The following is a 12,314-nucleotide window of genomic DNA, read 5'->3' on the forward strand; positions in this document are numbered from 1 at the left end:
AGCTCCTGGGCACCAGGCACCAGACAAGCTCATGGAGAGGGCTCCACCAGCATAGCAGAGACCTTGGTGTCACCAAAGGCCTCATGTGTGCAAGTCTTAAAGAGTGCTGCAGGTTGATGATGGACTACACATAGGCCTTGCCCTCCATCAGCTTGTTGAACTGCTTGAACATACTGCCCACATTCTGGGCAAACTCTTGGGGAGAGCTGTAGAGGGAGTGACAACTTCTCCCGGAGGCAAGTGTGGATCAGGGTCAGGTCTAAGGTACTGCCAAGCTGATCCATGGAAGAGTTGGAGTCGGTGGCCAGTTGTGCAGGGGCCAGCAGGGCTTGTGGCAGAACAGGACCAGCAGGACATGCTCGTACTTCTTCCGGTTGGCCAGTGAGAGCTTGGCCACCACACCATTGCTGTCACCACCATCCAGGCTCAAGCTGCCATCCTCCTCCTTCAGGTCAGCTAGCACGACGCAGTGTGAGCAGCTCCACTGGCCCCCCAGCTCATCCTGCAGGTCTGGCAGGTGGCAGTCCAGGTGGAAGCAGAACTCACACTGGTTGCACATGACTGGGTTGCCTGTTTTCTGGCAGACACAGTAGATGGTGGCATTGTCATCCAGGGTACCTGGGCCCCCAGCTGGGGCTGAGGTGCCTTCTGGAGCCACCACCTCCAGTCCAGAACTGGTGCTGCCACTGGGTGAGACCAGGTGGGGGCTCTTAGCACCAGGGCCCCAGGTTTCACTTTTTGTTGTTATTTTTAGGTTTCACTTTTAGAAGATCACTATAATTTAAGGCAATAGTTTTTTTCTAGATGAATTTTGAAGTAAAATAAAAAACCCCCCAAAATATAGCTTTTTTACTTTTTAAAAACTGAAGTTAAAGCAGAAACTTGTGAGGTCCCTGGGAAACCATCTGCAACACAAAAGGGTGGCCAGGGGTTTGGAGAAGCCATTTCATCTATTTAGGAATAACCAGGAAAAATTGTATATATCATTTTTGGTTATTTGTTATGTTAATTTTTCTTCTCTGAGAAACTAAAATCAACAATGAAATTGTTTTTCCTCTACAATGTCAGTGAACACATTTCCCTGGCATCTACACGAGAATCAAAAGCAAGCTTCCTTTACACATTTATACAGTTTTCTTGGGCAGTGATTGGCAGGATTTTTGTCCGTTCTCTGTGAAATGAGAAAAATTAGGTCAACGTAAAGATTTTTTAAAAATAAGGCTAAATTTATTCAGGATTTTAAGGACTGTTGTTTTCCTAACATAATGTCTTTCCTATTTAGGGAAGTTAAAGGGAATTTCTTTTATAAAATTATGGTAATAGTGGATGGTAAAGGGAACCACATTCAAGATTTCAGGACCGGAAGCAATTTAAAGCAAAAACTTTCAAAGAATAATTATTTCCAACCGAATGTAAATAATTAAAATTTACTCCTAGAACTTCACAATTCAAAACTTTTTATTCATCAACAAGCCTCAAAAATAAATATAAGAATAACAATTATGTAATAAAATATTCGAACTTAAATGAGAACAATGCAAAAGTTTTATATAATGCTTCCCTATAAAATGTCAACATTGCACTTAATGGAAGAATCAGGTGGACATGCTAAACTGCTGCACTAAAAGTAACCACCAAAACACTTCAGCTCTGGGAATCAGCCGAAGGGAAGGGCAAAGCAAAAGATTATTTTTAATTTTTATTAAATTAGATCTTGATGAAAACCAACTGCATTTGGAATAAAATCCAAACTCTCTTGCCATGGCTTACAAGACCCTAAATGACCCAGTCCTCATTAAGTCTCTAACCCCTGGTTCCCTGTGATTCAACTCCACTGCCACTTTGCTTCCTTGAACATTGCAAGTTTGTTCCTACTTCAGAAACCTTGCGTTTACTGTTGCCCCTGCCTGGAATGATCTTTCCCCAAATCATTACATATTTGGCACTTTCTCAGCATTTGGGTTTCAGCTCAACTGTTACTGCCTCACAAAGATCTTTTCTAAAGTACCTACTGTTAACATCACTTTTTAAAAATATTACTTGTTTTATTGTCTTCATAACATGTATCACCATCCAGAATTAACACATTTATGAATTTAATTATTGCCCTTCTTCTGCTTCAGTTCTGTTTGGTTCATCATTATATCCTGTACACCTAGGTCAGTGACTGGTAAAATAATAGTAAGTACTTAATAAATATTTATTAAATGAATGAATGAATGGCACTTAGTTAAAGCTAAGACTATTGATTGTATGATACATTATTTATGCACTGTAAAAAGAAAATATGTTGCCATTTTTACTGACATTTTTATTACTTAGAATTGTTATATTAAGAGCTCTTTTAAACTTATCTAGACCTAGAATTGTTTTTATGTGTCACTCTCGTATATATAGTGAAAAAGAAAAAAAAAGCAAAGTAAGTTGGTTAAGGTATTCCTAAAACTTCTTCACAAAGTCTAAGTCTTCTGAATTTTTCTTTTTATTAATAAATTTGACCATATTTTAAAAATTTCACTCATCAAGAGGCAGCCCCCCAAATAAAAAAGTCAACAGACTAGAAGAATATATATTTGCAACATATAAAACTGACAAGGTATTAGTAGCATGAATATGTTAAATAATTACATATCAAGAAGAAAAAAGGGGGAATGACTTAAATGTCTATATATTTTTTAAATGTCTATATTTGAAAAACTTATGCTCAGCCTCATTAATCGGAAATGAATATTTGAGATGTTAGACTTTCAAAGGAATTGTAAAAATAGTACAGAAAGTTCCCATAAGGCCTTCACCCAGTTTCCCTTTATGCTAATCTTACCTCAAGACATAACAATTTTCAAAACTAGAAAATTCATCTTCACACAGTATTAACTAAACTACAAAATTAATTTAGGTTTTATTAGCTTTCTAATATTCATTTCTCTTCCAGAGTCAAATCCAGGATCCTACCCTGCACTTGGTCTCTTTAGTCTCCTCCATTCTGACAGTTCCTCAGTCTTGTCTTTCGTGACCTGTATGCTTTGGAACAACACTGGTGAGTTGGTTTTTTTTTTTAACCCTCACCAGAGGATATTTTTTCCTTTGCTTTTCAGAGAGTGGAAGGGGGGAGAGAGAAAAACGTCGATGTGAGAGAGACACATCGATTGGTTGCCTCCCACATGTGCCTTGACCAGGGCAGGGGATAGAGCCTGCAACCGAGGTCATGCCCTTGGCGGGAATCGAACCCGGACTCTTCAGCCCTTGGGCTCTAACCACTGAGACAAATTAGCTAGGGCTTGGAGAGTTGTTTTGTAATTGTCCCTCAATTTGTTTTTGTCTGACGTTTCCCTTGATTAGGTCAAGTTTATGTGTTATTTGGAAGAATGTTACAGAGGTGATACACCCTTCTCATTGCATCCTCAGGGGGTATATGATATTGAGAAATGTACTATTAATGATGTTTACGTCCAAACCCATAGAGGATTAACATTAAAAAAAAAAAAAAGGTGCTCGATTAAGGTGGTTATGGTTTGAAGGATCTGAAAGGGGCCATTTCAACAGTGTGTTAACTTAGATGCACAGAAACAATGGACAAAGCTTGCTTAAGGCAAAGATAAGTCTGGGGAGTGACTACCCACCATGCAGTGCCCAATTAGGAATTTATGATCAGGTTACCCTGAGGTTACATTGCATAGAAACCATTTTTTTGTCATATTACCTTAATCAATTGGGTATGTTATAGCATAGTAAGAAGCTAGAAAAATTCCAAGACAAGCAGAATAGGGAAACTGAGACAGTTAAATAGCAGTTTGTGGCCACCTAATAAATCCTAGCTTCCCTAAACCAAGAACACTTGAGTAAATGGTTTGCACTTCTACTCCCCAACCTGAGGTTAAATAGCTTAAATCACCCTACTCAGGAGACAGGTAACAGAAATCCAATTAGTGCCATTTGCCAACTACACCCAAGGACAGACAAATTAAGAGAATAAATCTCATTTTGGTACATCAGCATAAAGCTGATAAATATTCTATTGATCCACCCTTAATCTTTAAAACCCCTAAAAATGAAAGTCCCAATGGGATCTCTCCAGGGAGCATGCCTGTGCCATTCCCCTTCCCCCTCAGGCATCTGTCCCCTAACCTCTAAGGGACCCCATGAGACTTGCAACCAGGGGAGCAATGGGCAGGGCAGCTCTTCCTGGGCTAACCCCCCAAACCTGTCTCCAAGGACCCTTCTCCCCCTTTTCTTTGACTTCCCAGTGGGCCAAGGCAGCCCAGCCTAGATCTCCTGCAGCTTCTTCTATGCCCTTCCTTGTTTCACTGTCCTGAGTGTTTTTGCTGCAGTCAATAAATTCTTGCTTTTCTACACTTTGTCTCGATTGAAATCTTTCCCTCAAGACAAGAACTGAGGTCTCCTCATCTCCCTGGTAACAGGTACAGTGGTGTCTGCCAGGATTCTTCATAGTAAAAATACTATTTCCCCCTTGATACTTTGGGACCATACTTGATTGAATAGTGTCCTCTACCAAGAATGCAAACCAACTTTGCTTATGCTTTGAATCAACCACACCACCACCTCTACATAAGACATATCCCAATTTCAGAGATGTTAAAATATGAAATAAAAATAAATCCTAGGATTAGTAACATGCAGAAATTCACTTCCATCAATTCCACAGTGTTTCCAGGAGGCTACATGAAATGTAGAGTGAATTGTACTCCATTGAAGCTCTGAAGGTTCTGCCTCCTATTTAGCATTCTTGGAGCATAACAAAAGGTAAAGCATCCTAAGTGTCCTTAGAAGTTATCTGGGATGATTATTCAAGTACAAATTCCTAGATCCCATTTCAAAATTTCAATTTCAGTAGGTCAGTGAGCTACACTTTGAGGAATATTGAACTAGACCTTCAATGTCTGAGTCAAATTATGCCTAAGGAAATAAGTCAAAGTAATAAAGCTAGATATCAGTAATATTTAAGCATTTTTCAAGATACATCCAAATTTAGTTTCAGTTTTATAATGTGATTTGTAATCATGACTTTTAATCATGAGGAAATCTTTAAAACCATTTCAGAAACAACTATTTGTAGAGTTATACTGCTGACTACATTGCACTAATTATAAAACATTTATGAAAACCCTGTCTACTTAACAGGTCGGTATCCATGTGAAAAATAAACCTTTGCATTTCCTAATAATTAGACTCATTACTGACTAAAATTAGCTGACATTATCTAAATTAGGTTTTTATTAGAAAAGTTTGTACTAAGAGTTCACAAACCAGTTAAGTCCCTCCATCCACTGCAAAAAAAAAACATTAATCACTCAAAGTGAAAAAACATTTTCACTTTTTTAAGTACACATTATCTTCAAAGCATTAACACCAGCCAGAAATTATATCATGTAGAGTGATGAGAGCTTTTGATTTGTCAGGGGGAAAAGTTAACATATAGATTTATCCTGATATCTGAGATGTAAAGAACTAAAGAAAATGTAAAAGAACATAAGACAGATAAAGGGACAGACACCATGTTATACTTTAATGGGCTATCTGATTACCACGTTCACTGAAAACTGGCCATGGCAGCTGACAAATAGTATAGGGTACTAACCTCCTCAATTGGAATTGCAGGACATATGGTGGCACTTAGGACATATACTTCAAGGCAAATGGCTGGGCTAAAAGATTCCTTACTCTTGGGAAGTGAAATAAAAATGCCACACTTGGGGTAGAATATTTTTCAAGTCCTATGCAGGACTCTAAATAGAAACTTGATGAATTCTAAAAGAACATATACCTATGCATTAAAACCTACCACTGTAGGCCAAGTCAATTAGTATTACTGGGATTAGATGCTTTTAGGACATCTTGGAGAGATTTTGTTGTTTTAATGGGAATTAATTTTTTATGGCAGTACAAAAGAAATTTTACATCACACTAACCACTAACAAAACATTCTTTAATACTGTGCCTTTCCCATGCATTATGATGCTTAATATTACCAGAAAATACTGACAGGTTTAGCATTTATTAGTTCAGTTATTTGGGGGTAAACCTAAATTAATAGTATAACATGAAGTTATGTGAGTAAACTGAGATGGGGGAATGAGTTGATGAATGATCCTAGTTGACCACTCAGCATTTGAATCTCAAAACTGCTTGTCTATATAGCACTATGAATGTAATAACTCTTATTAGGTAATAAAACTTTGCTTCCTTGTGAAAAATGGATCTAAAAAGAAAGCCAACTACAGGTACTAGTAATGAAAGATATCAAAGTAAATGATGGTTCTTAACTATAAAATAGAAGTTATATATAAATGAAATAGTAGAGTGTAGTACCTAAGAACTATGATGTGAATAAACCTATTATATGTTCTTCACACTAGGTAAACTACCCAAGTTGAAGATTTCCTAGCAGAAAAAATTTAAAAATTGATTACCAATATCTAACGGAGTAACTAAAAGCTATGTTTAGCATTTGAGCTAAGTGTACGTGTGTGTCCACATACACAGGACAAATTTTTCAGCATTCTTTGAATATACAATGACTATACTACCAATGGAAAAAAACAGTTGACTTATTTTCAAGTATGTTTCCTGGAGACTAGCAATACGTTCTCTCAAATTAAGAGTAAAGAGACACGGCCATGAATTGCCAACTCTTAGCACCAGACAGACTTAAAACTTCATAGAAGGTGAATGACATTACAAATAAGAGAATTTGCCGATGTAGTTCTGCAGAATTGTATGGTTCTCAAATGGAAAATAATCCAGGTTTATGCTAAATAGATTTAAAAAGCTAATCTCTTTTTAAATTTTTTCATAATTGCAATTTACAATCTTATATAAAATAAAATCACTGGCTTATGATACAGTGCTCAAAGTTTCAGAGATGTGAAAAAACAAAAATGAACCGAATACACAGTTTATATAAATCGAGGTCCCAGAAATGAAAATTAAAAGTAGTCTCTTAGAGAAAGGAATGGTGAAATTCAACACACCCCAAAACTATTTTGTGGACAGCCCATTTTGCTGCCAATTCTAAACTGCCATCTGATTCCTTTAATCAATATTAAATCAAGTCTGAGGCAAGACAGTGAAAGGACAATACTCAAATAGAAAGATAGTAACTTCCTTCCTTGATAAAGAATCTCCAGCTGTCATTCAGAAGCTGAAGTTATTTGATGGCTTGGGAAGCAGTGTCCATTGAGTTTTCCTTTCTGACCTGAAGCGACTCACTGCTGATGGACAATAATTCTCGAAGTTCCTTATTTTCAAGCTGGGGGGGAAAAAAGTATATGTTTATTTCAGGTATTTTGACTGTAACTGCATCAGAACACATTGTTTTGCGTCAGAAACAGAAAACATATTAATTTTTAAAGTTTTAAGAAACAAAAGAAATAGAATTTCCTAAAATACTACTTATTTACTTATTTATTCATCGAACAAACATTTACTGAGCAATTTTTATATGCTACATGTTAGGACTACAAAAAAAAGACTCCTCTCCATTGGAGGAATTCACACTTATGATACTCTTCATGGTTCCCATGATTTTTGCTACTATTCTATCTTTCAAATGTCTAATAATATTTTCACTCAGCTCAATCTTCCCTCCTAGATGTCCTACAGTTTTGGAGAAAGGAAGGAAAGGGAGAGAAGAAACGATTTATTGGCCACGTAACCAGTACCACGTGGATGTCTTAAATATATGATCTCACAACCATCTGTAGGGTAGGTATCATCGCCTACACCCATATTCTTTTTAAAATGAGGACACTGTGGCTCACAAAGTCCAAAAACTTGTCCAAACTCAGACAACTTGGATGTGGTATTGCTGAGGTCGCCATCCAATGCCCATGTTTTTTCCACTTAAAGTATCAAGTAAAATTTGTCTCATGTTTCCTTAGGGCTGTTTCCATAACTGAGAAGAATGTAGGCAAGGTTGTTCTATCACTTGAACTACCTCCCAGTTCCTAATTGGGACCTTGTCACTCCCTTTGATTTCCACATAGGGCAGTTAGCACGCCTCATCCTTACTCTCTCTGCAGGAAATTCTGGTAAACCATAGTGTTTACAGGAAAGAGTCAGAGCCTATGGTCATTAAATTTTCTACCATATAAAGTGCTTCCCCCAGTACTTTGTATCTCTCTCCTAACACTTACATACCATTTCATATCTTATAAGTAGAGTAAGTCCTCATTTAATATCACCGATAGGTACTGGAACTTTAAGCAAAATGATGTATAAAGAAACCATTTTTACTATAGGCTAAATGATATAAACAAGAGTTAAGTTCCTATGGCATCTCATCAGTGTTGTGATGAAACGACGTTGAAGTTATCTGAGGACCTGCTGTACTAGTCATTCCTTTTACTAGGCTGAGCAGGGACCTTAGCTTTTTTTATGTGGTATTTCTCAAAGGGCCCATGATAGCATTTGGTAATAAGCAGCATTCAAACTATCTATTATGTTTTTCCTTAACAATTTTATGGGCGCACTAACACCCTAGGCCCTTCTTTGTAAATTATTTCCATTTTAATAAAAAATATTAGATGAAAATAGCTTTTAAAAAAATCAAGACTACAGGGCTTATAAAATAAACAGTAGTCCCTTGGCTTTGTTCCCCAAAGGCAACCACTTTTAATACTTTTATCGATTTCTTTAGTATTAACTTGTATAATTTTAAGTAATATGCCTGAACTGCTACATTCTTATCATCAACTCTAGACATTATCTATTCGACTTCCTTTTGTGGCAGATGAGGGACTTTAATTCACGTGTAATCTGTCCCTTCCACACTCTGCCCTTTGGATATGATAACATCTCAATTTCTAGCATAGTTGGCATTTTCATTGTATGCTGCTGATTACGTTTCCTTTTTTGAAAAGGGTATGGAGGAGTTTTAATTTTAAATCACCAGCACACAGAAAACATCAAAACATTGCAGTGATAGGATAGTGATGGCACACTTTCCAGACTCTATGAAAACTTCCTGAAATACTGTGAACCTAAAATAGCAACAGTCTTACCTCTAATTGGGCTAGTTTTTCCTGAATCTTACAAAACTGGTCATCATCCACCTGAACTGCTTTCCTCATCACTTCTCCCATTTCACAGATTCTGTCAATCTGACTCTCAATTTCCTGTGAAGATATTTACACAAAAAAGGTGAAAAAGTCATCTTTTCTACATATATGAAGTACATGAGAACATGTGCATTATGATGTTTAAAAGTTCATTTAATCTATGCTACAGCAGTCACACAGGCGTTTCACTATAATCTGAATTCTCAGGGGTAAAGCCATAATAATCTTGTGGTATTCACAAATAATTGGTTTTCAAAAGATTGATTCTAGTCTAACCACCACTGTTAGACAACATCTCTAAGTGTCTTCTTAACTGAAATTTGAATACTTTTCCTGGTAAGAAGCTCACCACATTCCAAGGTACCTTATTCCATTTTTGGAGTTATCTTTTCAAAAAAATATATTTTTATTGGTATTTAGAGAGAGAGGAAGGGAGATGGAGAGAGAGAGAGAGAAACATCAATATGAGAGCAAAACGTCAATCGGCTGTCTCCTGTACAACCTCCACCAAGGATCGAGCCTGCAACCTGGGCATGTGCCTTGATCCAGAATTGAACCAGCAACCTTTGAGTGCACCGGACATCACTCAACCAACTGAGCCACACTGTCCAGGACTGGACTTATCTTTTAACAAGTCTTTCATATGAGTTAAAATCTGTTTCCTTCAAGGTTCAAATTTTCTCTTCCAGAGTAAAGAAAATAAAGTTCATTTTTCTCTTCCATATGAAAGCCATTCACATATTTAAAACATCCCTGTTCCCTAAGACTTGTGTTAAGTCTTAGTGCTTTCCATGAATCTAGGATGAAACTTTATAAATTGCACTGTAGCAAATAGTGAGGCACCAATCTATTAATCCAGGATTAAATGATATAGTCCATGTGAACGTACAATGACAACTATAAAGCACTCTACAGACATAAGAGCAATTACTAGGTTTCTCAAGTTAAATCATAATTAACCAAAGTGTAGAAACTATGCCATGTATATGTATTTTTTAAACCATACTTCTCTCTCCTAACAAGCATGACACTTGTTCAATTTAATAAGTTTCCCAGCTGCCTGCTCTCTGCAGGTACTATGTTAGGGATAAAATAGGAATTTATGCTCCTTACAACCAAGGAGCTCACAATTTAGTGAAATGTACGATAATAACCAATCAAGTATTTACTGAGCAAGTGGTATTATGTTTGGTGGAAGAATTAAGCTTTCATTAACATCTTGGAAAGAGTCCTTAGGGAGGAAGGAACCTTAGTCCTACTCAAATGAAAGGACCTGAGCAGCCCCTTACTCCCTTCTTTCTATTAAAATCTTTACAAAGCTAGAGCAAAACCAACAGTGAATGTGATAAACATGAAAGGAAAACAAGCTTACTATTCTTCAAAGAAGGCACACAAACTAAAACAATTTCAACGTTTCAACTCAGTTCATTTAGAATTTATTCATCGAAGTTTCTTACTGCAGAGTGAGTCTGGTGAGCTTTCAGGACTGGTTCAGCATCCACTGCTTTTTTAGCAACCATTAATTGTAACATCTGCTTCCGGTATTTGCTCATGATGAGTTCCAAAGCATCCTGGTGTTCTTCCAAGGAAACCCACAGCTCTATCAAAAAATAAAATAACTTGGCAGTGATGTCTGAGAGATAGCTTTCAAAGCCAGACTCTTAACACTTGGAATTTTATGACACTCCATGAGATATTGTGATTCCAAATTTGTAAAGTCCACAAAATGTAACAGTTAAGGTCAATGTGAAACATAACTTTCTAAGCAGAGGCAGCACAGTTTGGTAGAAACATGGGATTTGGAATCAGAAGGCATGGGTTTCAGTTCAGTTCTGTGAGTTACTAGTAATACTCTTAAGCAAATCATTTAACCTCTCTGAGCCTATTTCTTACCTGGCTTATATATCTCAATATGAAAATATAAGAATACAATGGGCTGATATATGTGGAAGCCCTCTTGAAACTGACATACAAATAACTTCATACTATCATTAATAATGTACTTATCAAACCTAAGAAATTGTATCTTGAGTATACAATTCAGCTCTTCCACTTTGCACAAGAACATAAAAAAACTCTTCAGTCTTAACTTTAGTATATTTGAATATTTAAACTTTACATTTTAATGCCTTGAGAATATTAACTCCAATTCAACTCTACTAAACACCTCTTTGATAAGCTGCCTATAAATACAAAATCAATCAGACAACCTTGAAAAGGGTAATGTAACAAACTTCATTTTACTGGGCCAGCACAGGGTAACTCTGTTACTAAAAGTACTGACCTGGAAATACATATAGCATGTGCACTTTAGTGAACAGTTGCGCAGTTTTGCAAGAACTTTTGCAATATTTAGTATGAGAAAATCATAACTACACAAAAAGGCCTGACTGACCTCTGTTTTCCTGCTGCAAGTCTCTAATCTGTGTATTCTCTTGGGACAGCAGAATGTGAGGTTTGTATTTGGACATGTCCTTTATATCGGATGCATCCTCTTGATACTGGACAAACAGAGAGAGACTAAGCGCGCCGGAAACAGGACAGCCGCAGGTGCAGCCGAGAGGCAGGAGCCGGGGCTCGGGCAGCGTTCTCAGCCCCGATGCCCAGAAAGCTCTCCCCGCCGCCCCTGCGGCCAGGAATAATTCCGGGCCGAGGTCCCACCGGACCTCGCCCTCCCCCGGTCGAGTGCCCGGGACCTGAGGGCACGGCCCCCTACCCTCTGCCTGACCTGGTCGGGAAGCGCCGTCCCCGCCTCCCGCATAGCGGCCACCCGCCGGTGCAGCGCCGCCGACTGATCCACCAGCGACTCGGCGGCCGCATCGTGCTCGCGCAGCCTCTCCAGCAGCGTCTTAGCGTCAGTCAGGATCTTCTCGATGGTGCAGCTCATAGCGGCCGCAGGACCACCCCAAGCGAGGCGCTCCGACCGTCCCGGAGCCCGTCTCGGCGCCGGCCGTCACTTCCGGTATGCTTTAAAGGCGCCGGGCCGCCGCGTGCGCGCCTGCGCGGTGGCTGCCGCGGCCCCCCGGCCGTCGCCGGCGTCCCTGAGCCCGCCCCGCAGCCGCGGCCCGCCCTTGCCACGCCCTTGGCTTCCTGTTCCCACAGCCCCGTGGGCGAGTCAGGTTTTGCTGGGTGGGTGGCGTTCCTTCCCTTTTTTTTTTTTTGGAGAGAGGGTTATTAGCGCTGGGGACTGAAACTAGGAAGGGGTCGGGATGGAGGCAACAGGCGAGAGCCCGGGCG

General features: G+C 38.8%; 1 protein-coding gene across 1 annotated transcript; it reads right to left on the reverse strand.

The window, feature by feature from the left end:
- Window positions 1–1,217: 1,217 nt before the first annotated feature.
- SIKE1 (suppressor of IKBKE 1) lies at window positions 1,218–12,084 on the reverse strand. Its single transcript, XM_081120989.1, has 5 exons — window positions 11,806–12,084; window positions 11,473–11,578; window positions 10,535–10,677; window positions 9,021–9,134; window positions 1,218–7,267 (listed from the first exon to the last, which is right to left on the reverse strand). The coding sequence occupies exons 1-5, from the start codon at window positions 11,962–11,964 to the stop codon at window positions 7,166–7,168; spliced, it is 624 nt and encodes a 207-aa protein (XP_080977115.1). The 5' UTR covers window positions 11,965–12,084; the 3' UTR covers window positions 1,218–7,165.
- Window positions 12,085–12,314: the final 230 nt, after the last annotated feature.

This window comes from Miniopterus schreibersii, assembly GCF_964146895.1.
Source record: "Miniopterus schreibersii genome assembly, chromosome: 19".
NCBI classification, from domain to species: Eukaryota; Metazoa; Chordata; class Mammalia; order Chiroptera; family Miniopteridae; genus Miniopterus; species Miniopterus schreibersii.